Source organism: Gorilla gorilla, chromosome 16 (genome assembly GCF_029281585.2).
Source record: "Gorilla gorilla gorilla isolate KB3781 chromosome 16, NHGRI_mGorGor1-v2.1_pri, whole genome shotgun sequence".
In the NCBI taxonomy this organism is placed as follows: domain Eukaryota; kingdom Metazoa; phylum Chordata; class Mammalia; order Primates; family Hominidae; genus Gorilla; species Gorilla gorilla.
Window position 1 is genome coordinate 101435725 of NC_073240.2, and position 26892 is coordinate 101462616.

General features: G+C 49.0%; 1 protein-coding gene across 1 annotated transcript in view; it reads right to left on the reverse strand.

The window, feature by feature from the left end:
• ADAMTS17 (ADAM metallopeptidase with thrombospondin type 1 motif 17) overlaps positions 1 to 26892 on the reverse strand; it is a 370860-nt gene that overhangs the window by 210120 nt on the left and 133848 nt on the right. The window contains exon 8 of the mRNA XM_055364140.2: positions 18338 to 18443. Within this exon, the coding sequence (XP_055220115.2) occupies positions 18338 to 18443 (106 nt within the window). The remainder of the gene's footprint in view (positions 1 to 18337; positions 18444 to 26892) is intronic.

Sequence of the window (26892 nt, forward strand, 5' to 3'; positions counted from 1 at the left end):
ACTGGAGTCAAAACCTTAGAAATCTACCTGGTGGTCTATTCTACTGCAGCTAAGCTGACACTCAAACTAGAGACAAAGTCCCTCCCTCTCCTCCCTCCTCTTTCACAGGCAGAGGAGCCTCTTCCTGTGGCCACCGCCACCACACAAGGCCCATGGGGAGTACTGCCAGGCTACCACAATGTTCACTTAAGGCTAAAGCACTCTTCAGTTTGTGGTGAATGCTGCCAGACATCGGACTCACCATTTAGGGCAGTGGACTCCCCTCTGGCCCAGAACAGTCCAGAAATGCTGTCCAGAGCAAAGGCCTGGAACTGGGGACCCCAAGAGCCCACTTGGTGCTCTACCCCACTGTGGCCAAGCTGGTACCTAAGGTGCAAGACAAAGTCCCTTTTACTTTTCCCTCTGCTTTTCTCAAGCAGAAGGAGTCTCTTACCATAGCCACCACAGATGGAAAAGTGCTGGGTCTCACCTGAAGCCACCACATCTCAGAGTCTAAGCCAAGGCCCATGGCATACTACCTGGGTATACCTCTGATTATTCAGGGCTGGCTAAGGGCTCTTTAGCCAGCAAGTTATGAATGATGCCAGAACTGGGTCCTTCCCTTCAAGGCAATGGGTTTCCTTCTGGCTAAGTGTGTGTCTAGAATTGTCATCTGGGAGATACGGCCTAGAATGGGGGCCTTATGAACCTGGCTGGTGCCCTATCTTCCTGTGGCTGAGCTGGTATTCAAGATGCAAGACAATGTTCTCTTTACTCTTCCCTCTTCTCTCCTGAAGGAGGAAGGAGTTATTTTTGTTGCTGCAAGCAGCATAGCCTGGGGTTGGGAGAGGGGTGGCACAAGCACTCCCTTAGCCACCTCAGCTAGTGTCTCATTAAGTTGCATGCCCCCCAAGTCCACTGGCTCCAAGTCCAACACAGCACTAGGACTTAACTAGCAGTTTCAGTCCTTGTGGCCCAAACTGCCTTTCACGTTTATTTAGAATCCCAGAGCACTTTAGGCCACGAAGGCGAGGCCTGCCAAAACTCAAGTTCCAACCACTGGGATGGGTGATTCCCCTTCTAGCTAGGACATCCATGGGTGTCAGCTGAGTTCAGCCCAGTTTTGCTTTCCACTGTGCATTAGGCCATTTTTCACACTGCTACAGAGAAATACCCGAGTCTGGGTAATTTATAAAGGAAAGAGGTTTAACATGTGGACTGACAGTTGCACATGGCTGGGGAGACCTCAGGAAACTTACAATCATGGCCAAAGGCAAAGGGGAAGCAAGGACCTTTTTCACATGGTGGCAAGAGAGAGAAGAGCGAAGGCGGACGAGCCCCTTATAAAACGATCAGATCTCGTGAGCACTCACTATCACAAGAACAGCATGGGGAAACCACCCACCAGGTTCCTCCCTCAAGACTTGGGGATTACACAATTACAATTTGAAATGAGATTTGGGTGGGGACACAGATCCAAACCATATCACACTGTGATAGGGCAGCATTGAGTTCAATGCAAAGTCTCACACTCGTTGTGCTATCCCTCCACCAAGCACAGAGATTACCTCTCTGTGCCACACTGTGGCTGCTGTTGAAGGGTGGGGGAAGAGGTTGCACTGGCAATTCAAGACTGTCTTTCCTACCGACTTCAGTGCCTCCTTCAGTGATATGAAGTTAAAACTAGGTACTGTGAGTGCTCACTTGATTTTTGATTCTTATGAAGGCACTTTTGGTGTAGATAGCTATTAAATTCGGTGTTACTGTGGGGTGGTGGCAGGGGGTGACAATTGATGGAGGCTTCTGTTTTATTTGGCCATCTTGCTCCTTCCTCTGGTCTCTGGTTGTTTTGAAGAGTTTTTTCTTTAAGGAATTTAGTTTTGATGTGCCTTAGTGTGAATTTCTTAGAGCTTATCCTATTTGGGATTCACTCAGCTTCTTGAATCTGCAGGCATATGTCTTTCACTTAATTGGGATGTTTTCGGACTTTATTTCTTCAAATATTTTTTCCAGTGCCACACTCTTTCTCCTTTGCTTCTGGGATTTTTTTTCTTTTTCTTTTCTTTTTTTTTCTGAGACAGAGTCTCGCACTGTCACCCAGGCTGGAGTGCGGTGGCACGATCTCAGCTCACTGCAACTTCCACCTCCGGGGTTCAAGTGATTCTCCAGCCTCAGCCTCCTGAGTAGCTGGGATTACAGGCATGCACCACAAAACCCGATGAAGTTTTGTATTTTTAGTAGAGACGGGGTTCTTCTATGTTGACCAGTTGGTCCGGAAGTCCTGACCTCAAGTAATCTGCCTGCCTTGGCCTCCCCCAAAGTGCTGGGATTACAGGTGTGAACCACCATGCCTGACTGCTTCTGGGATTCCTGATACAAGTTTATATCTTTCACAGATCCCTAAGGCCCAGCTCATTTTTTTTCCAGTGTATTTTCTCTGTTCAGATTGAGTGAATTATATTCATCTAAGTTCACGGATTCTATTCCGTCGTCTCCACTCTACCTAAATTCCATCCAATAAGAATTTTGTTGTTGTTCCTATATTTTTTCAGTTCAATAATTTTCATTGATTTACTTCTGTAAAATTTCAATTTCTTTGTTGAAATTTTGTTTTTGTTTCAAGAAAATTTATAATTAATTGTTGGAAGCATTATTATGATTTATAACTGTCATTAGACAATTCCAACATTTGTCACTGGTGCCAGCTGACTGATTTTTCTCAAATTGTGGCTTGCCTAGTCTTACTATGACTAGTGATTTTCAACTACATCCTGAATACTTTGGTTATTCTATTAGGAGTCTCTTGATCCTGTTTAAATATGCTATTGCAGCAAGCCATCACACTGTTTAGGTTTGCCAGGTAGGTCTGGCTTACTTTTGTGGGCTTTAATTCCAATGACAGTTTAGTTTTTAGAGGCCCTGCAATGTTATCCCAATCTGCTTTGTTTTTATGATATTGTTGAGGCTCCTCTTCAGTCGCTGCTGGTGATATCTGTGGGGGTGAAAGGCACTTCCCTGTGTTACTGGGTGTCGCTGAGCCACCTCCTATAGGGGGGTCAGGGAGAGAGAAGCTTCTGGGTACAGACAGCAGGTAGACAAGGGGTTTCATTGCTGCTGCTGCTGCTGCTGCTGCTGCTGGGAGCACATCGAGCTGCCCACCAGTGTCCTGGTTGTGGAGCACAAGTTGAGTAGGCCTGGGGTTTGCTGCTGCTGCAGGTAGAGTAGCCAGCTCACTATGTCCTGTTCATGAAGCAGGTCTCAGGCTCCCCATGTGGTCTCTGTTGGGCTTTGTCTCCCCAGTCCATTGGCCAGGGAGAGCAGATTGTTCTTGGGTTTTATGTCTAAGACTGTGGAAAGCTCCAGGTTGCAGGCCTCCAGGTGCCCCAATCGGGGTATGTGGGGAGAGGAAAAGAAAATCCAGAGAATTCACCATGTTGTCGTTCTCAAGCCCTGGGGCCCCTGGCCAGTGATCCTTCTTCTTTCCAGCTTTCATTATCAATTTATTGTTGTTGTTGAATAATCTCTAGGATATCTGGTTACATTTAGAGAAGGTTACCTTTATGTTTTTCTGAGGCTGTCAGCGTCCCCGTTATACAGACGAGGACACTGGGGCACATGGAGGGTAAATGATTTGTGGCAAAGCTGCCTTCAGGAATTTTTCTTTGGGGACCAGACCCTGGCTACACATTTTGGCAGAACCTCTGAGATCCTGAGGCCCAGCATAGGTTGTCTCTCCTCTGTGCCTCCTGACCAATGCTGCCACCTGGGAACTCCGCTCCTGCCTCTGGTCTGTCACCACCTTCCCTCCGTCCATCATGCTGCTGTGGCCATCACCAGATCAGACTTCCCGTAGCCCCCTGTCACAGCCCCTCTCTTCTGGGGGCCCTGTCCAGAGCTCTGGGACCTGTATGTGGCAGGTATGATAGGGTCCTGTCCCACTGTGGCCTGGGCTCACCACCTCTCCTCCTCCCGGCCCCATGGCTTTTCTTAATCACTCCTCTATTACATCAGGCTGATGTCTACTCCTCTGTCTCCAAATTCAGACATGCTCCTCAGTGACCACTCTATTTTCCTGGGCCAAGAGCACCTGCCTCCTCCCTGAGGACGCCTAACATGGACAGTGCACATGAAAGCAATCTGAAAGCGCTAAAGTCTCTGGCAGAGGCTATGGACATAGTGGTCAGCAGTGTGGACACTGAGACCTTGCTTCCTGGTTCAAATCCTGATTCCATCACTTACAAGCTCTGGGACCACGGCAAGTTGCTTAAGTTCCCTGTGCCTCAGTTTCCCTACCTGTAGAATGGAGAGAATGACAGGAATTACCCCATGGCATAGTTGGGATAAATTAACAGACACAAAGCCCTGAGAACAAGCTCGTAGAAGAAACCTGTGAGATCTACCACTGCTCAACAGGGTACACATGTGTTTCAAGTTTTGTCTTACTGCCTGTGAACCCACAGTGTGCACTGCTCAGATCCTGGTCTCTTTTGCCCCCCATGTTGACCCCATGTCACAGAATCAAGAACATGAGGGTCTAAAGTGAGATCAGAGATCAATTCAAACCTCTTCAAACTGCAAAAATCTCCACTTCAACCCCTAAGCCAGAAGGCAGCATCTTTGTGCAAACTCGCCAGTGTGAGAAAATCAACACTTCCCATTGCTTGTAAAGAACTCTAATGTTAAGAACGCTCTTCCACTAAGTTGCAACCTCTTTTCCTGTAACTTGCAGCACACCAGTTCAGCTCTGCTGTCGGGGGCTGCACAGAGACCCCTCATGCCCTGGCATCCTCCAAAGTATCCCCTGCACACCTTGTCCACATAAAGACACTCAGTCCTTCCAGCCGTTTCCTTCATCATCCCTTTCCCTTGCATATGAATGTGCTTCTGGCTCCTGAAGTCCTTCTTAAAACAGACTTCCCATGCTGAACACAAGCCTCCTGGTGCCACTTAACCCCTGAAGGGCTTGGCAGGACTAAGACTGCCTTCTTCATTTCCGAGGATGAGGCTGGTGTTAACACAGGGCAAGAACACACTGGTTGTGTGAGTGCAGCTGACAATTACTCCACACCTACGGGACGGTCAGTTTGTTTCATCTTTTATGCCAGCCCTAATCTACTGGCAGTGGCTGCCCAGAGTTAGGAAGGCCTGTGAGTTGCAATTCAGTGGAGAAGGGAAGGTCCTGGGATCAATGAGTAACGTCAATGAAGTATGAGAAGGAAGTAGGGACAGATATACTTGCTGGCAGTGATACTGTCATTAAGCTGCATTTCCTCCATCTTGTACATTAGTTGATCTGAGACTTAGCCGATGTTAAATGCCATCTGGAAAGCTGTAAGGCACATGGCGAGTGCATGGACTTCAACATTGACAAAGGGCTTGAAGCCTGGCTCTGCCATTTAGCAGTGGAGTGTCCTGGGCCTCATCTTCCTCTCTATAAAATGCAAATACTACTACTATTATAGGATGGGGTGAAAATGAAATGCAATCATGCATTGCTGCATTTGGCCACTTTTCAAGGTGACCAACAACTTCATGGACTCTGAATTGCCGCATACCCTTTTCCCTCCCATCTTGGTGCCATCTCAATGTCTGATGAGCATACTACCTATCTCCACAGCCAGGTCATGACTACAGCAGTCAAACAAGCAGTGATTCCAGTGCCCCGGGGCAGGCAGGAAGCAACTCTCTCAGGTAGACATTCCTCTACTAATAAGCATCCATTGAGTAAGGTTATCCAACTGTTACAAACTCCTTTAACTGCAGCAGTATCCAGCTCACAGTTCTCCATATTTCCCCATCAGGAGGGCTGAGAGTTTTGCAGAAACCTGAGCAAAATTTTCCATCCCCTATCTCTGCACGATCCTTGGCTGACTTCTAGGATTGTCGCTTTTATTTCTGAGAGCTCACAAATTATGTTTGATGAGCCATTCTGGAATGTTTCCTATAAGCAATATTAATATCATAAGTTGAAATGTATGCCATTGTCTCATTTCCCTTTTGCAAGATGGCATCTGCCTATTTTTAGTCTTTGGCATTCCTTCCCTTCCTTCATTGCTCTTCCACAATTATCAATGTGGTCTGCCACTCCCATTTGCAAATAAGTTCTTTTAATCTGGACCAAGAGAGCCAGACTCATGTGAATCAACTATTGACCTCTCCTCACCTCCTCCATCACCCAGGACCTCAGCTCCCACCGGTACAAGGTGCACTGCACATCCCTGGTGTGTAAGGTGAGACTTGCTGGGCCACTGAGACGGAGATAAGCATGCCCAGTGATAACGTTAAAGCAGGCAGTATCTGTCAGCGTGCCCACTGTGTTCAAATGGGGGCATCTTTACAACCCTTTGCAAATCCCTAAGGTTGAAAACATGATTGCTTTAAGGTGCTCTTCGACTTTCTTTCCCTTTGGTAACCAGCCCTCTTGGCTTTCCTTCCTGAGCCACCTTTCACAAGGAAATGAACTTTACAGTCACTTTGTAGGAGTTGCTATAAACACAAGGACCACTGAAGACTAACGCCAGGCAGGTACCAGGCTCAACCCGCAAGAGGTGAACCAGCTTCTCTGGACACATGATTCATGTTGCAGCAAGACATGATCTGGTTCCTGGACTTTATGGTTTACTCTGAACCCCCAGATTCCAGAAGTTTCCACCCAGCATTTGAACGTTGCTCTGGTCTTCCAGGCCATGGGTAATAATATAACAAATGTGGAAACAGAAAATGATGCTTTTCATACCTGACTCAAGACACCCCAACAGGCTGACCTGCCAACTCCCTATTTCACCAAAAGGGCAGCCACGGGACCAGCTCTTCACACATGGTCCCTGGCAGTGAGGGTGGGAAGAAGACACCCTCTAGGAAAAGCACAGTCGCTCACATCTCGGCTTCTGCCCCCAAACTGAAAATAAAAACTGAATGGGAGACCAAAAAAAGGCAAGAGAGCAAAGTCAGCATTTCACAGACAGGGACCCATAGTCTGCCTTTTTTGGCAAGTCAAAGAGCAGCAATAACCAGGCAGGATGGTGTGAGACTGTAGTCCAAGCAACATAGGAGGCTAAGGTGGGAGGGGCACTTGAGCCCAGGGGCTTGAGGCTGCAGTGAGTTGCCATCACACCACTGCACTCCAGCCTGGGTGACAGAGCGAGGTCCTCTTTTTTTTTTGTTTGAGGTGGAGTTTCACTCTTGTCGCCCAGGCTGGAATGCAATGGCGTGATTTCGGCTCACTGTAACCTCCACCTCCCGGGTTTAAGGGATTCTCCTGCCTCAGCCTCCCGAGTAGCTGGGATTACAGGCACGCACCACCATGCCCAGCTAATTTTATATTTTTTAGTAGAGACGGGGTTTCTCCATGTTGGTCAGGCTGGTCTCAAACTCCTGACCTCAGGTGATCTGCCCACCTCAGCCTCCCGAAATGCTGGGATTATAGGCATGAGCTACTACGCCCGGCCACGAAGCCCTGTCTCTTAAAAAAAAAAACAAGAACACACACACAAAACCAGCTGCTTTGGGAATTTTTAGGGAGAGTCTAACATTCTTCTTCAGTGTTTCTGACAGTTTTGCGGCTTCCTTCCATATTCTACATGGAAAACCCCCATTTCACGGGAACCCCCAATTCAAGTTGACCAGCATGTTTCCATACAAGTTTGTAAATATCCAAGAGTTTGATGTGCTCAAGTTTAGCCAAAAATGTACCAGGTTTTATAATGTGTCAAGTCAAATGTCTGGACTAGAGTGAGGTCTCTTTGACAGGTGGGATCAGTGGTGGCTGTATCAAGCACATCTGCTAAGAAACCTGTCTCCAGGTGGTAGAGCAGGCTGAACGGAAACCTAGCCTCAAATTCCAAAGCCAGCTGACAATCCCTGAGAGCGTTCTAGCATTGCACAGCCAGCAAATAAAGCATGGCCAAAGAGCAGGGACCAGAGAAGAGATTGCAAAGCCAGGGTATGAAAGCTATCCCAGAAACACCCCCGCAGAAACAAGATGGAAAAAAAGTCTTTTGCTTTAACCCACCAAGTTATATATACCTGCAGCTGCAACCCTGAGCACCGGACTGAGCAATGAGTTAAACCACAAGGTCCACCCCTTGGATGTCCTTAGCTATTTGTCTCAAACTATCATGTTGTACACGAGTCCCCTGGCAGGCCTGAGCCCTACATTTCCAACCAACAGTCTCCAGGGTGATGCAGATGCTGCTGGTCCAAGACTACACTGTGAAGTGCAAGGCACGAGTTGAAGTCCTAGGGTGCTTCTCCACTGTGTGCAGCACCAAATGTGGGGCTTCTTCCCTCTGCCAGATTCTGAACTAGGCATGGGATGTAGGAGTTTTAGGTGAAAATTGTTAAATCAGAAAGGACAGCTCATCTGGGGGACAGTATATGGAGCGGGGCTTTGCGAGCTTGTTCTGCTGAGTAAGCTGAGTGTGGACCAAGCAGCTGGCAGGAAGTTGGATGCCTTTTTCTTTATAACTCTCTTCCTGCTGCTGGGAGCAGTTTCTGACATCCGTGGGTCATCACAGAGCATGTGCCACAAAGCTGCGCAGGCCCTTTATTAATTCAGGTGCTCCCCAAATGCAGAGCCACCAACACAGCCAACCACAGGCTCACTAGGTGTCACTTAGCAAAGCAGCGCATGCCTCTGTATGGAAGGAATAACAGGAACATGTGCTCCTGCTGAAGGCTTCCCTGACCAGAAACCAACCCATGCATGCCTTTGGGTCGTCAGCAGGTGTCTTGTCACTTGTCTTCAGTGTCTGAAGCTGCCTCACGGCAGGCGTCCTCCTGGATCTGCTATGTCCTTGGTATGGCGATAGTATTATCAAGTTTGACTTCTAAAAACTACCACTGTGGATGCCCTGTCTTTCTCTTTAGCAATCCACCTGAATGAAATCTGGGAAAGCCGTGGCCAAGGTGTGGGCACAAGTTCAGGCCCCGACATGATACACCCAGCACCACAGGGCCCAGCTTCTCCCAGTGGTTGCCTGCCTCAGTTCCCTGCCTCAGCATCACCGGGACCTTGAAAACCCTAAGACTCTTCCCCGGCTCAGTTCAACGCTGACCAGCCTGCCTTCCTCTCATTGGCTGCTGATACCAATCACAAGTGAGAGGCGTGAGTCACTGAGGCTTACTTAGCACAGGTCCTCTCAACACTGCAGAAGTGAGGCTCTGCTTAACAAGAGGATGCCCTACTCATGCTTCCAGCGACTTGCTAAGAAAATGATAACCTCCCTCATTCTACATCCATCTACTGATGTATATTTTTTTCCAAGAAAGGCCATTCCCAGATCCTCATGCTGGCTCCTGGAAACTACCGTCTGCTCTGCTCTGATGTCAGGAACAAAGTGCATGATTCCGTGGCTCTCCCAGACCCCTCAGCCCTTCTGCTGGCCCTCTCTGTCTGCCACTGCCATTTGGCAAAACTACCACCTTCGCACAAAGTGAGAGCAAGCCATCTGTGACCTCAAACAGATGGAGATGAGAAGCGCCCTTTCCCAGAACGTGCCATTGAGTGGGCTGGTGGCAAGGTCCCCACAGGCATTCAGGTTTCTTCCAGAGGCCACAGGTTGGGTTTTCCAGAGGCCACAGGTTGGGCCTGTCCACTACAGGAGAGGTCAATTCCAGAATGAGAAGAGAATGGTTGACCGGAGCAAGGGCACAGGGACGGCAGGAGGAACCCCAAGAGGGGCAGGTCTGGAGAAGTCAGGTACTTGGTTTCAAGTTGTCCACTGGCAGTGGGCAGTAGATGCACAAGGGTTTCAGGCAGGAAACCAAACACCTGGAAGAATGGGGACGCTCCTTCTGCAGAGAAAGCTGCATCAGATCACACCCCTGCCACCTGAGCATGAAGGAAACCCTAGCTGTGTAAGCCAAAGGTGTCTTTTCAAGTAAAGGTGAAGTGAGTCCAGTTACCAAGAAAGCCACCTGGACAGGGCTCAGCGCTGGCCCTGGTTCTGTTCACGTGTGGAAAGAGCACTGTGCTGTGGCCTGAGCTTCTGGTCCGAGTCTCCACTGGGCCACATAGCGCCGTGGGAAGGGAGGCGGCTCACCATCTGCAAAATGACGACTCTGGACATCCCTTCCAGCTCCAAGAACCACTCAGCTGAGGCTGCCAGAAGCTCTGACACAAGAAAACTACATCTCAGCTAACTGCTGGAAGAGTCTGGAAGTTCTGAGGGGATTTCAGAATCTGGTTCTTTAGCCAAACTCAACTTTCCTCCTGCCTCCTCAAACACCATCTTGGATGACATTATTTTAGGCAAGGGAATCTACCTGATAATTAAATGCAAAGGATTCCTGGGGCAGAGACAAACATCAGCACAGCGTGTGTAACCTGCCTTATTCAGTAACGAAACTCTGGGGGCAGAGGAAGCCTCTCCACGGCTGGACTTCCTACCATGACGCTGAGCTCCAGCCAACAGCTGTTTGGACATGCTGCTCAGAATACAGGTAGGACTGCATGTGCCTGCTTGCTGACAGGCTTTTAATAGCTTTCTGTTTGAGTTTCCCTCCCTCCAAGCCAGGCATCAGGCCTGGCCTGGTGGGATTTGGGAAGGCTGTGGCTGAGATCCTCTTTGGAACAGAGGCTCTGGGTTTTCCAGACAACTGGAAGAAATGTCGTCGCCTCGCATGAGACTCCACATCAATGATCAGACTCCAAGGAAGAGCAGAGCAGTTTCCCTGCAACCCGTGAATGCAGGACCGTGAGAATCGCTGCAGACAGCAGCAGGGCCATTTAGACAGAGCCCACAGTCACAAAGGCTCCTTGCTGCTCTGGTTGCTGCGGCGGCACCTCCCATCCAAGATTCTCTGCTGGGGAGGGGCCAGAAGGAAATTCTGCTTTTATTTGTGTGAGAGAAAGGGAGAGGGGAGGCAGCAAGAAATCAGGCAATGCTGAGTGGGGCAGAGCAACAGCTGCCCCATGGGTCCTCCACAGTCACAAGCTCATTCTATCACAGCCAAGGCACCAGGAGGTTTGTGGCTTGTCAAGGTGAAGAACCCTGCAAGTCTCACCAGCAAAACACCCTGATGTGACTTACGCATAGCATGCCTGTATCAAAGTATCTCATGTAACCTATAAATATACATACCTACTATATACCCATAAAAATTAAAAATAAATATAAATACATAAATAAAAGGAAATAAGGCCTGCACGTTTTGAACAACTCTGGAATTTGGGTAAGACTGCCGTGCCCAGTGGACGCTCACACGTGGACTTTGATGCAGGGGCCAAGTGCAGAGGAAACTGTATTCAGGAATCACTCCAAGCTCCCCCGAGGGAAACCTGAGAACCCTTCAATGCTTCAAGCACCACCAATTACCCTTCAGTAGAGAAGGGAAGACCGCCTGAGGCCGTGATTGCTAAGCGGGAACTGGGGATGAGGCCCAGGCAGGAACCTGCTGGGAAACCTGTCTACAGCCTGTCCAAGGCTCCATCCCTTCCTGGGGGGAGGCACCCCCTTTTCTGTTCCTCCAGGAAGGCCAACCCCTATGTGAACACAACTGCCCTAATCCCAACTAGAACAAAAGAATGCTCCCTCTCCCTCCAGGATTTCTAAACAGTTATGACATTCTTAGAAATTCTCTCTCTGCACACCTTCCTTTCAATGCCGGCCCATCTGATGTCTGTGCTATGCCTACTAGGTGGAGCACTCAGGCCAAACATTCGAGGCAGGAGCAGCCACCACCCACGGCTGTCTGCTGGTGGGTTGCCTGCCTGCCTGCCTAGATCTGTCCTGGGTCCATTCCGTGTCCCCACAGCACTGTGCCGGCTGGCTCGTTCTTAATACGAATCACAGACAAGCATTTCCATGCTTCACACATCTGGATAATGGCTTGCTTTCCTTCCTGTTCTGGGATTGAGACAATTTCTTTTCATTTGAACCATGTCAACTCCAGTTATGGGAACATTTCCCCCACATGGCTCTCCCCCAACCTTCCCTCCTCCCCATCACTCCCCCAGACATGTGTTCACCCACTGCCCATGGGCCACACTTCGCAGGGATCAGATTCCTTCACGTTCTGAGCTGCAGGCCAGGCAAGCACGTCCCTAGTCAATGTGGCATCCTTCCCGACATCCACTGTCCCAAACTCACCTTGGCACAGCATCACATCTGGCTGGAAGCATCCAATGTAATGAAAATTAGAGAAGACTAAGCTTCACCTGCACCTGGTGGCAGCCCCACCTGCCCTCTGGCCTTGCAGGGCTCCACCTGTCCCTCTGCTGCTCGCTCTCCTGCCTCATCTGGGTCCAGGCTTCTGCCCGGCCCATTCTTCCAGCGGCTCCACCACAGGTCACTTTACGCTTTGTGCCACACCCTTCTTGAGGTCTCCCGGGAGCTGACGGAGTAGAGACAGGACTAAGCTTGTCTATGCTAGCAACATTCAGAATGGCTGGGTCCTGAGCGCTCACTCAGAAGTGGTGAGGCGCATGGAACTCAGGGTGACCGAGAGGGAGGTGAAGTGGGTGGGTTATTTTCAGCACAGCCGGGCTCAGCACTGGGGAAGACCCAGTGTTGGCTCCCCAGCACTGGGGCCTTGGAGGCATGGCGGAAAGAGTTGGTGGCAGGAATGCGGGCAAGGCCAGAAAGAGCAACAACGAGACACCTCCGATGTTGCGTCTTCCGCGGTTCTCCACCTGGGATGTGCGGAATCTCCTGGAGAGCTTTCCTGAGCTTCCTCCCCGAGAGCAAGTGCCTCAGTCAACGGTGGGTGAGGCTGGGCCACTGCATTTCTAAACGCCCAGCGCTCCTCCTGCGCGTCACTGCCAGGCACCATCTACGCCAAGCTCCCAGCTTTTGTCAAGACAGTGTTTTCCAGAGGCCACGGGCTGAGCCTCTCCACTACAGGAGAGGTCAACTCCAGAATGGAAAGAGAATGGTTTTTTGACCGAAGCAAGGGTGCAGGGACGGCAGGGGAAACCCGAGGAGGGGCAGGTCTGGAGAAGCTCCTCCCCGAGGAGAGGCTGCAGGAGGCTGAGCACGTGCGTGGCGCTGGTGCCACTTGGGCTGGAGACCTCCCGTGGTTTGGGCTGGCCCCCAGGGCCAGGCATTTCTTGAACCCTGGTCTGGCTCAGGCTTATCTAACAGACACTCCTCAATCCAACAAAGGCAGAGGTTTATTTTCTGCAATGAGAAAGCTTTTTATTTCTCTGTATAAAGATATATCCTTTTCGTTTTTCTGAGTGGGTGGCGGATGGTGCACAAAGCAGACTCCCTCCTTTCCACTGTCACCCCACCTAGAAGGTCCTGTCTCTAGACATCTCCCAGGAGTTTGCTGCCTTACCTGATTGAGACACAGGTGGGCACAGGGTCCTGGGTTTCCCTAGGCCCAGAACGACTAGTGGACACTTGGTTCTGTGCCCTCCTGCCAGCAGCTGCACTAGGACCAGCTCCTCCTACCAGGCACCTCCCCTGGACCTAGCTGCAGCATACCATACCCACTTCCCTCGAAACACAAGGCACTCAGCAGCCTTCACAGAGTTATGCACTTTCTTTTATACCGGAGCTTCCAAATCACAGCCAACAATAGATGCTACAATCCAAACATCTGCGTTACACCCACCTGAAAGTCACGCTAAAGCTACCACCAACTCCCCCTCCTTGATCTGGGTTTTATTTTTGCTTTTTCTCACGGGCAGTCAGCATAGAGCTGAGCTTCTACTCATCATCAGGGGTCAGTCCTTCCCAGGACCAACCAGAGTTGAGCCTGAAAAGCAGGGGCCTATCTGAGAGAAACAAATGCTTATTTCTGGATTTTCCTCTTTCTCTTTAAAACCAAATTGTGATCGGCATGTTGGATGCTGACATCCAGGACAAGGCACCCTGTCCTGGTTTCTTGAAGGAGAAAACCCTGGGGCGTGTCATCCCAGCTGGGCAGTTTCTCTCAAGGAACTGCCCCCCATTCCATGGTTCCTGTCTTAGCAAGGATCAGCTGGTAAAAGACGCCTGTTGTAGCCATCTTCCCATGTGCAGGGGCTGCTGCTTTCTAACGGCCACCGCAGGATGGAGAAAGGCAAAAGGAGACCCCGGCTAAAAACACTCACTTTACGGTGCATTTCTCAAGCTACCGCTGTGGAAAAAGACACAGCTGCCTTCCTCACACTCAACGCTGCCAACATTTCTAATTACTAGCTGAACCCAAAGGTAGCACATGGCTGCCCATCAGAATAGCCTTTCACGGGCAGGAAGGCAACCAAGGGCACGGGTGTGCATTTAGGAACCTCCAGGCTGTTGTCAGCGTGACTGCTGCTCAGCAGCTGACTCTGCCTCCAGGCAGCAGCAAGGGTGGCCCCTCTGCAGCTTCTCACACAGCACCTGCACCAGGACTTGCCATCCCCCAGCTCGTGTCCACAGCAGGGCTGGGGAGTCTTCTGCAGCCTGCTCCTTTGTCAGGGCACAGAATCAGAAAGCTGCTAATCTAATGAATCCACAGCTTCAGCTCAGTGGTTACAAGGGAGTTAATGATGATATAGGAGAGGCAGAATCTGTGAGAAGGCCCCGGGCGAGAAGCTTTTAAAATCTCAGATTCATTTATGTATTAATATGTAAATGGAGCCTGTTCCCTGTTTCCGTAAGACCACAAAACTATTGATCATTTTCACATTTTCACTGGCATCACTTTCATCCTAATAGTCTCAGACTTACATTAATTAAATAACTGGCCCATTGTTTGGTCTCCAAAAAAAAAGAAGCTGTCAATCTCATCTCAAAAAAAAAAAAAAATCTGTCAATCTCATCCACAGTACTCGAGTGTCCTAGGGAACCCCTCTCCATGATATGGTCATTGTCCTTGGTCAGCCAGCAGCAGCCATACACACGGACATTTACTTCCCTTAAACTGAAAGTACCTTGGTTTTTGACTCTACAAGTTCTCTTATTATTTATTTCATGTAATTTGTATCCTTATTTTAATGGGCCTATTGAAGCATGTATAATCATATAAGTGATCCCAAATCATATTAAATAGTAACTATAAATTTTAATAAAAGCAATACTAGTTTCCTAACCTGTAAAGTAAAAGCTATATAATGCCTACCTCATAGGACTGACTCAACGGCGTGATAAACACACAGCATCTCACACGGTACCCTGCACATAGTAGGTGTTCAATAAATGAGAGCTCTGACCTGAGTTAAACATCACTAGTATGTTATTAATTCATGGCCGAAGCAGCATTATTGACATTACCATGGCAAGAACTTGAAGTTTAATTAAAACTTAGGACCTATTTGACTGCAAATTGGATTAGAGCCAGTTTATTGTACCAAATAAATTATGTTTGATTTAAAATAAAGCCATGCATACAAAGAGACACTAGAAAGAGAAGAGGGAAGCAAGTATAATTCCAGGATGTAGACGAGTTAATTGCTGAAAATGAGCCCTAAATCTAGCTTTGTGTTTTCTGATAGCCAATGCAGAAACAAAATCATGTGAATCTGCGCAACTCATTGTTTGATAAGTGGAACGTGCAGCTCACACAGAAGTGGCATTTTTTTCCTGACAATCAGATTTTAGGGTAGCTGCTTACACCAATCGCCCTATGACGCACATTAGGTAACGAACAGGAGAGCCACACCTTTGCGTGCTGTGTGCAAAGGCGCACACGCAGATACCTTCCCTCCAGAAATGTTTCACTTTATCAGCATTCCATGGTAAGGGACCGGTGGGTGAGCCACCTGGAGACTTTCTTCACATAAGCTAAGGAATATGGAGTTCAATGGCTCCACTGTATTCCAAAATAGGGATCAGCTTTCCGGTTTCGTGTCTGTGAAACAGCCTGGCCGGTGGCTTTGCTGAGAGTGCAGGTTGGTCTTGGCCTTTTCCAGCAGCCCATATAGCCCAGTAACCAGAGGGGCCTGCGGATGGGGAGGACATAGCTTCATCCTCAGGGATCTGCTTCCCAACACTTGCGACTAATCTAAGATGACAGACTTCCCTCGGAAACCTGTAATTACCCAAAGAGGGGAAGGGCCAAATGCTAGCAAGATTTATTGGCTTTGATTAACAATAAGGTGTTTGTTTTTGTCGGTAATTGGAGTTCAATAGCAAGCTATAAAGAGTCCTCCAAGAAATTCTAAACAGTCTATAGCTAAAGGGTACTAAAGTGTGTTTGAATCTAACCATTCATCTTTGCAGACCTCCGCTGCAGGGAGGCCAGTGTTTGATCCGGCACACTCGAACAGGTCATCAGGGAGAAAATGGCCCTCTGTATTTTTAATGTCTGATGAGAAAAGACCTCCATGCGGCATGTGTGCGCCCACACATATGTGCAAATGGCACTTAGCATGTGCCATGCTGCTGGATGCTGGCGTGGGACATTGCAGTTCATGTAGTCAACTCACCTTATTTAAATTGACTATTCAAAGGCCCATAGCAACTCGGGTGTTGGTAAGTACTCTGACATCCTGCATTCTCATAATCATTAGGTAATCGATTCTTAGGTACTACGGCATGCTGGCTGTGTCCCTTGATGGTGGGAAGATGTTTGCCAAACCCATTCTGATTTATGCTTTTTTTCCCCAGCAAATCACTCTTGGATACAGGATTTTAAGAACTCAGAGGTATTAATACAAATGCAATTGAACTTCATTTAAAAAACAGTTATGTGCAAAGAATTGTCGCCAGTATTTTTAAAAATAGTGTTGAGATGAGATAACTGTGCACTCAGAGACAACTTCTCATCTTGCTTCACCAGGTCCTGGGTCAATAACATGGGATTTCCTCCCTACCCCAGGAATTGCACATAACATCATTTCCACTCTCTGTACCTACTCATATCACGACATACAATAGGTATGGAAAGGCCAACTACCAAACCCCTCTACAGGAATGGAAAAAATTAAAATGGCGCTAGATAAACCAAAACAACAACAAAAACATGCAGCCATAAAAATGGATGAGTTCATGTCCTTTGCAGGGACATGGATGAAGCTGGAAACCATCATCCTCAGCAAACTAACCCAGGAACAGAAAACCAAACACCGCATGTTCTCACTCATAAGTGGGAGTTGAACAATGAGAACATATGGACACAGGGAGGGAATACCACACACCAGGGCCTGTTAGGGGATGGAGGACTAGGGGAAGGATAGCATTAGGAGAAATACCTAATGTAGATGACAGGTTGATGGGTGCAGCAAACCACCATGGCACGTATATACCTATGTAACAAACCTGCACATTCTGCACATGTATCCCAGAACTTAGAGTATAATTAAAAACAAAAAACAGCAAAAACAAAACAAAAAGGTCACAAAATCAATTCAGTGGATATGGACCAGCATTTTAAAAAGTGAATTAATAGAATATAAACTCATTAAAAGGCATCACTCATAAAAAAAACAAACAAACAAAAGGTAAAGCCACAGATATGGCAAATGCTTGAGAAAAACGATTGCTTTTATACTCCTTCTTATACATTGACTTTATCCTCATAAAAACTAGAGTTAACAGTTGAGATTCCAGGCATCTTACTGTGTAGGTCATTAGGAAACCTTTACAATAATTTTTCCCCCAAGAACTAGATTTCCATTTACTTATGTTCTATTCAATCCAATATAAACCTTTCCACTGTTTTGCACGCTCTGGCCTCCTCAATTTAATTTTCTTTTAAGCTCTTAAGCAGTCATATCACAATCTTTCCTTCAGAGAAACATAAAACAGACACCTACTCTAGGAAAAAGAATAACCCTCAGGCTACAGTTTTAGCGTCATCTGGCTTTCTGCCACTTGAGGCTTCCTACAGGTGGTCACAACCTGGGGCCAGCCACTCAACAACCCCTCTGACGCTCTGTTTCCTCATCTGAACAACCAGGAGGTTGCCTCGGACTCTCCTTAAGGCAAGCTCTAAGGTTCTATGGTTATTTCATCCTAAAGAGAAGAATCGCTGTGTGCAAAGACTCTCATCCACAGCTGTTAATTCTTCAAAACTAAGACACTAAATTCTACAATCAGAAAGTTGGACTTTAGAAATGGCAGAAAAAGACATGGAAAGTCAACAGTATAAAGATGCATCCCATTATGTGAATAATAGACTTAGAGTGAATCAAAGATCATGCTCGTCCCGGAAAGGAAGTACAATTAAATAAGGACATCCTGAGAGGAACCTCTTCTCTCTAGTCTGTTGGCTTTAAGAATAGATGTGCACATCAAATTAACATTTCAACTCTCCAAGCCAATTGGTGCAGTCATCTCATGGGGTCTCTGAGGGTTTGGACCCTAGTGTACTGACCTGGGTCCTTTATTGCAGACGCAGCAAAGGCATAGAGCAACACTGTTTTAGAACTTACAGAATTCAAGCAAAAAATCTGTACTCAAAAGAGACTGAAAGAAAACAGGACGACACAGAGTCTGATACTTACTTGTGGCCCAGCTCATGGGCGATGGTAAAGGCCAAATTGAGACCATTGTCTTCGGCAAGCACACACTTCCTCTTAGCACTGCACACACCTCCTAAGTAAGCAATTCCTGCAGCAGAGACACAAAACACATCCTCTTCAGAACGTGGGAGGCCCCGGTCTCACCGGGCAAGTCCGCACGGTCAACGTCATGCACAATCAAGGCAGGCACACGGCGACGATGCTGACTATGAGCCTCAGCCCATATGGGAAGGGTTTGTGTATGATGCTTTCGTGTTCACCCAATAAAACAATAACCACCGCAAGCATCCATCAGGCGTCTAATACGCGTCGGGGGTGTGCTGAGTAGAGTACCCATAGCACCTAACTTAATCCCTGTGACCCAGGATGAGGGAAACTGAGGTTTGGAAAGGAAAGGTAACTCTCCCAAGGTCACCTGGATGGGCACCCAGTGCTGGGATCCTACGCCAGATCTGTCTAACTTCAGTGCCTAGGGCTGGGACCAGGTGAGGCCAGCCAGGCAAGACACCCAGGGTGCAAGGTTTAAGAGGCCCTGACTCCTCTCAGGCGATGCCCCTGCACCCGCACACCCTGAGAGGGAGCGCCTCCTCACAATGCGCATCCCGGGCGTGAGCCGGGGTCTGTGTTGGGTCTCGTGGACAGCACGCCCCGGAAGGCTGCGCAGAATGTTCTGAAAAACGCTTCAGGAGCCCTTGAGAGAGGAAGACCCGGAGGAAGCGGAGCCAGCGCTGGGAGAGCCAGGGTCGTGAAGTCCTCAGTGAGGACCAGCCCACAAGCCAAACGTGTGTCCCCACACACACATGCTCGCATCTAAGGATCTCACCCTAACACAGGAAACCTGAACCATACACACCAGGAGAAACGCAATGCAGGGCAGTGGAGGCCGCGTCCCAAGGATGGGTGGTGTTGGTGGGACGGCAGGCCAGCCACTGCAGGAGGGGCAGGCGTTTTCCAGGGGAAGAATGTGGCTCTGGCAGAGGGACGCGTGGGATGACATGGGGCCCTTGGGTGCCGGCCCCTCTGGGGAATGCTGGGAGGGTGGCCACAGCAGGGGTGGGGAGGGCGAGCCCATGCTGGCCACACTTCTGGGGTCTGACTCTCCAGGGCTCCCCACCGCAGTACACCCCGCACCCAGGAAAGACATGTCTCACCCCGCAGGGGTCACAGGGCTTATCTCAACAGGGCCCGCTAGGAAACCTGACATCCGCCCTCCCATGGGTGTTTAACCCCGAGGGCAGTTCCTCGATATGCCCCTGTGTGACACGCAAGCAGATGGTGGCATGGGGTGGCTACAGGAACTCAGTGCTCCCCTGGCTGTGCAGTCACATTGGGGGTGGGTGGGCAGTGGCTCTGCTGGCATAGTGCCATGGGGCGGATGATGGCTAAATACAGCTGGACTCTGCCCGTCAACTCCATGCCCTGGATGGGCTGTGGCCACCAGGAAGGAGCACCTGCTCTCCCCCACGGGCTGTCCCTCTGTCGAGCTGCACCTGCTCTCCCCCATGGGCTGTCCCTCTGTTGAGCTGCACCTGCTCTCCCCCACGGGCTGTCCCTCTGTCGAGCTGCACCTGCTCTCCCCCATGGGCTGTCCCTCTGTCGAGCTGCACCTGCTCTCCCCCATGGCTGTCCCTCTGTCGAGCTGCACGTTGCTCCTTTCCAAGGGCTCCTTCCATGAACTTGCCTGAGGTGTCTCAGGAGGGAAGGAGTTGGCAGAGGGCAGGGGAGAATGGGACAGGGGAACCATTTCATTAAAAATGATCCCTCCTTCCTGCCCCCAAAGAGCTAAACCAACATCCTCTTTGCTGATGTCCAAATCAAACTGGTGCAGAGCTCAGCCACACACAGGGTGGTCCCTCTGATGCGGTGTGGCTCTGTGTCCCCACCCAAATCTCATCTCAAATTGTAATCCCCATGTGTCAGGGAGGGACCTGGTGGGCAGTGACTGGATCATGGGAACAGTTTCCCCCACGCCGTTCTTGGGATAGTGAGTGAGTTCTCATGAGAGCTGATGGTTTTAGGAGTGTTTGGCAGTTCCTCCCCTCCCCCCTCTCTCCTGCTGCACTGTGAAGAAGGTGTCTGCTTCCCTTTCCCCTTCAGCCATGATTGTAAGTTTCCTGAGGCCTCCCCAGCCATGCAGAACTGAGAGTCAATTAAACCTCTTTCCTTTATAAACCCCGTCTCAGGTAGTATCTTTACAGCAGCATGAAAACGGACTAATATATCCTCTTTCCTCGTCCGCTCCAAAAGGCGCAGCGGAAGCTCACATGGCCTGGCTCCGCAGAGGTGCGGCTCCAGGGCTCATGTTCCACACACTGGGCCCAGGTACCTCATTGTGGGTCTATTTTTATTTGGAAACATGCAACGTGTTTAGTTAAAAATAAATAAAGAACAAATTAAATGTTATTTTGCCTCAAGATGCTTTTGTGGCCACGTGGATGTCACAACCCAGCAATGCAGACTATTGAAAAAAACAACACGACAACCAGAAAGGATGTGATGTGGTTTCTCGGTGCCTTCAAGGTCATTATTCTGGGTTTTGTTTAAAAATGTTTTGTGGGTTGCTTTTACAAGTCTACCAGTGAGTACGTGGAATACTGCTACATAGCCCTGATGGTATGTGCACATGGCCCACGTGGGTGCACACACACGCTCAGACACACACCCAGCAGTGCCCGCCCAGCCCTGGCTGCAGGCCCTCTGGGTCAATTAATCAATTAGAAACAATCAGATCTGCACGCCCTGGAGAAGTTGCCTGGTGAGGGGGAAGGGAGACATAATAAGGCCAGATGTGCTGAGCTTCCTGTCCTGAGTGTGCCCACCACGGGCTCTGATGCAGAACCGGCAGACCTTAAATGCCACACAAACACACCCCCCCTGGCCTCAGCCACACTCAGCACTCGGAAAAGGCAGCCCTGACTTTCCACTCTAATTAGGTAACGTGCAATGCTAGTGGAACAGTGAAGCAAGAAGCCTTCCAATAATTGCATTTTAATTTTTCCAAGGTGCAGATGATTTTTTTTAACTAGAAAACAAAGAATCAGTTTATTTACAAGAAATGCTCTCGAACAAAGGTGGATTAAGGTCGAATGCTTTTAATGATTTATTCCAATCGTGACCAGCCTGGTCATAAAACTGAGCAAGGAAAAACACATAAAAGAAACAGCTCCTGATAACAGAGCACAAGACCTGTGTGTTCATGAGAGATGAGGTGGAAATGCTTAGAATGCACAAAACAAAGTCTGAAGAAAATCCCAGGTTGCTGTAAAATAAGAGCTGTGGGGGGAAGAAACGGTAATTAAGCCATCCAGCTTCAGCAGAAAACAAAGCCCACCACTATTCCACGTTTCTAAAAAGAAACTGCAGTCTAGGGAAGACAGAGCCCTGGAGACTCACAGATACCCCCACCGTCTCAGGCTGCAGAAGGCACCAAGCTGGGAAAACCCGGCAAATCCCCATATGCTGGTGCTTGTCAAGAAATGAGGAAAAACCAGTTTTCTCTGTATTGATTTATTAAAAACTGAGGTCTGTGACACAGCTCTGCTAATTTCAGTGCTGACACTGTGGAACCTTCTGAGTTAACTGGAATTGCCTTATGCTGAGGCGAGGCTTTTAGACCCTGCAGTGCTGCTTTCACATCCCGCCTTCTATGATTTAAAATTCTCCACAGATCACAGAACTTATTTAAAAAATTTTAAAAACATCAATTCCACATGTTTGCATAGTTTCTTGTAACAAAACGGAGGCAGAAAGGCAACTGGAATTTATTAGTCGTACCTCTACATGGGCGAGACTGCTCTGAACACTCGACCCTCCCTTGCTTGGCAGGCATGACTGGTCCCATTTTATAGATGGGGAAACAGAGGCTCTATTACACCCCTGACAACAAGTGTGTGCTTGTGTCCTAAATGGTGGCTCACTCCAACTCTACTATACCCCTGACAACAAACACACTCTTGAAAAAATCTGAAACACAGAGGGTAAAAATGAAGGGGTGCGGGCCAGGTACGGTGGCTCATGCCTGTAATCCCAGCACTTTGGGAGGCTGAGCTGGGAGGATCACCTGAGGTCAGGAGTTCAAGACCAGCCTGGCCAACATGGTGAAATCCTGTCTCTACTAAAAATACAAAATTGGCCGGGTGTGTTGGCCCATGCCTGTAATCCCAGCACTCGGGAGACTGAGCAGGCGGATCACGAGGTCAGGAGATCGAGACCATCCTGGCTAACATGGTGAAACCCCATCTCTACTAAAAATAGAAAAAATTAGCCAGGTGTGGTGGCAGGTGCCTGTAGTCCCAGCTGCTCGGGAGACTGAGGCAGGAGAATGGCATGAACCTGGGAGGTGGAGCTTGCAGTGAGCCGAGATCGCGCCACTGCACTCCAGTCTGAGAGACAGAGCAAGACTCTTTCTCAAACAAAACAAAACAAAACAGAACAAAAACAAAACAAAAAAACACCCAAATTAGCCAGGCATGGGGGCAGGTCCCTATGGTCCCAGCTACTCTGGAGGCTGAAGCAGAAGAATCACTTGAACGCGGGAGGTAGAGGTTGCAGTGAGCTGAGATCCATCACTGCACTGCAGCCTGGGTGACAGACCAAGACTCCGTCTCAAAAAAAAAAAAAAAGAAGAAGGGGTGTAATGAATTCTTCTGACACCTGGAGAAGCTCATTTAATTTATCGAGAGAAGAGGCTCCCATCCACTAGCTCTGTGACCCATCTTCCCATCCATGCCAGCACAACACAGGTGCTCATTTGTCTTCTTTCCTTTCCTTTTCTCAGTAGAAGCATAATTTTGTAGACAAAATTGGGTGAAGAGACTTAATTAGTTCTTTTTCAGTAGAAAACTACATGATAGAAGCTCATAACTCTTTATCTTGGGGCTGACCACTCGACTGTCTCTAGACTTAAGGAATAAACAACAAACAACTGTATAAACTCTGGCTGATGCAGTAAGTTGTTGCATATAAGCCATCTGCAGCTGGTGGCCTTGCTGCCCATTAGTCCAACCTTACAGGGTCTGCCTTTAGAGAGAGATGGCTCAGTTTTTCCCACCAACTGCTCAACTACCAAACACTGTCATAGTTATTGCTGGGACATCAAGCTGTCAGTCACAAGAGAGCATGTGGCATCTGCCATACACCAACCACAGTCATGGATATTGGATTGCAGATTCAGGCTCATTGACAAGTCCTTGTGTTCTTGCAAACCTAAGTGGATGTGGGTGTGATCTGAATGGCTGAACAGCATTTAGGAGCAAATGTCTTAAGAGTCTAGGATGTGACAAAGGAAAACTAACTACAAAGGAATAATAAAGTTGGACCCCTACCTCACACCACATTTAAAATATAAGTCAAAATGAATTAAAGAGATAAATGTGAGTGCTAAAACTATGAAAGTCTTAGAAAAAAACTAAGATGGAAATCTTCCTGACCTTGGTGTAGACAAAGCCTTCTTAGCTATAACATCAAAGACACAAGTGGGGGTGGGAAAATCCTAACCTCTTACAACAGAAGAGTAGCTGAGGCGGAAGGGGCTGGGAGTGAGGTAGGGAGTCACCTTCATTTCCACTGCCAGCCCAAGCAATGAATGTGCTGGCACATTCTCTAAGGAAGCCTTCCAGACTTTCCCCTTGGCAATTATGGTTTTCTGTGGACTGGGAGTCATCCAGCAGTTACGGCCTTGCAGGCTAACTCAGTTTGTTGGTTTGTGTGTTGTAATGCCATGTGAGCTGTTGCTTCGTGATGGGGTTCTCAGTTATGGGTCAGAGTCAGGAAAGGCTACATGTTCTGGGCCTTGCTCCCTAGGGTTAATGAGACCACAGCTTAGGACACAGATGTCCTTGGCTTCGGTTTCCCAGGCACCTCCAGGATCCCGGACTTCGGGAGGAGATGCTATCTCTGGTAAGAGAATCACACGAGTCCCCACAGATGACTCGAGGATCCCTGGGCTGGAGCAGTCACTCCTACAAGATAACATTTTCATGTGTTCTGTGAGTTAAGGGTAAGTGGAGGAATAAACTGGCCCTGGGATTTACAAGTTAGAAGCCAAAAGTTTATGCCAACAGTTTGCTGCTAGAAACCAAAACATGCCGGGAGAGGGGAAGGAAAGAGAAACGAATAAGTGGTGATGTTCAAAAGGCCACAGCCAACTTGAGCCAAGTGCATGGAGATATCGTGCAGATTACCCACCTGCCAGAGAAGATGATGCTCGTGTCAGCAGGACCCATCACGTGGGAGGGGTTCTCCAGGGAGCAATGTAACGTTTGTCAAATCACACTGTGCCTCTCTTCGGAGAACCCCAGAGAGGCTCAGGGGCTTCTGAAACAGGCCCTGATGCCCACCTGAAATGGTCCCAGGCAGGTTCACCTCAGGACATCAGAGGAGCCTTGAAAATCTCTTATTTTGACAAACACTTTGTCAAGTGTTTCCTGACTGCCTGTATGGGACACAGGCCTTGCACCGGGCAGAGTCTAAGCTGAGCAGGCACACGCCTAGGGGAAGCAGCCTCAAGGCCATTTCAGCAAAAAGACAAAGCCGGTAGCAAGGTGAGCAGGGATGTTCCAAGCCAAGCCTCAGGGCCTGAAGGGTGGGCGCTGGGGTCTCTGAAAGACAGCTGCGCCAGGGACCAAGCCCAGATCTGGCCTCTCCAGAGGGCAAACAAGTGGAAACTGGAGAGGAAGCTCCACACTGAGCCACGCACTCACTGATCCCTGCTCCTCCCTCTGGGTCACCTGCCACAGCTGAGGGCCCCTCAGTGAGCCACACCCTCATTCTGATCACTCTCTTGGCAAACTTTCCCAGACCACGGGTGGCTCCCTGTGTGGGGAGCAACTGCGGGCGGCACTGTGAATGCAGCAGGTGATGAGCGCCTTGGAGTTCCCTTTCAGGAGACCTCTGGGCCTCTGCATGTACTCCCTGGCTACCAGAGAAGAGCCCTGTCTTCTAGCATTTGGCATTCAGGAAACACGACGCCCTGACCAGCCTGCCGGATGGCTTCACCTCAGCAGCACTGCACCGTCACCTGTGTGCAGGCTCCTGTGTGCGCACATGAGTGTACGTCTGTAGACATGGGCGTGCCCAGGACACCCCTCCCCTTACTGGCAGCATGAGGGTGATGCCCACACTCACTCCTACAGCAATGGACCCTGGTGAATTGTGAAAGCTGTAACACACTCACATTCTCTATCAGCTGCACTGCTTGGCGCCTATTTCGGTCAATAACTTTAAAATGAACTTGGCTTAGTCCTACTTCAGTGACAGCTTTCAGCCTCCTCTATCTTCTCTCACTGGAAATGTCTCCCCTTCGCTGGTGGGTTAGAATGCCCTCCCTCTCCCTGGGGAAAGCTGGGGTTTTAGGTGGGGGTGAGGCTGAGAAGAAGTGTGGTATGTTTTGGCTAAAAATAATCTCCTCCATGTGGGGAATGGGACAACTAAGTCTTCCACGGGGTCAGATATCCCCAAAGGGAATCTGGGAATGGATCGAATCTCCCTTCAGAGATTCAAATGCGACCTGGAAGGAGGGGCACATTCTGACTCAGCCTTCCCAAGGCAGCTGTCTGAGGTGTGTGCCTAGAATCCTGATCTTTCTCAGCATTTCTGTTTGAATCACAGTTATTAGAGCAGCCACAGGCAGGGCCACGAGTGGAGGCTGCTCAACTGTGATGACAGCTGGAGCCAGGAAGAAGGCAGAGTAGGGGCTGGTAAGAGCAAATACGTGCATTTTAATCATGCTCACTGTTATGGGCTAAACTGTCCCCCTGAAATTCAGAGGTTGAAGCCCTAATCTCCAATGTCACTGTATTTGGAGACAGGGCCTTCAGGGAGGTGACGAAGGTTAAATGAGGTCAGCAAGGTGGGGCCTGATCCAACAGGTCTGGGTCCTTATAAAAAGAAGAGACACTAGAGGTATTTCTCCCTCCCTCCCTCTTTCCCTCTCTCCAAGCGAGCACAAGAGGGCAGGTGAGGACACAGTGAGAAGGCAGCTGTCGACAAGCCAGGAAAGAGATTCCTTATCCCAAACCAGTCCTACTGGCACTGCGGAGTTCCAGCTTCCAGACCCGTGAGGAATAACTGTCTGCTGTTTAAGCCTCCCAGTCTGCAGTATTCTGTAAGAGGAGCTCTAAACAAGCTAACACACCCAGAGTGCACCCTGGGTCCCCTTGCTCAAACATGGCTAACCCACAAGCACGGCCGCCACCGGAACTCACCATGCTCATTTGCCACACAGCACTGCAGCCACCTAACGCGCCATGGGCTTGGCCTCGATGTTCACAGCATGGTTGAATAACAAGGAACCGATCTGGAAAGTTGTAGGAGCATCAGGTTGAACTAGTTACAAAAACGCTTGGTAGAGAAGAATAAAAAATATGGTGGAGTGGGGGTGTTCTGTATTTCAAATCATACAACACCTTAGCCAGCTGCATCTGTAGGCAGAGAAGTGCCATCCCTCAGTCGTTTGACAATGGGGTACACCTTACAAGTTACAGCCAGGGATATCCATCAGGAGAAACTAAGGCACCAGGGAGGGAGGTGAGAGAATC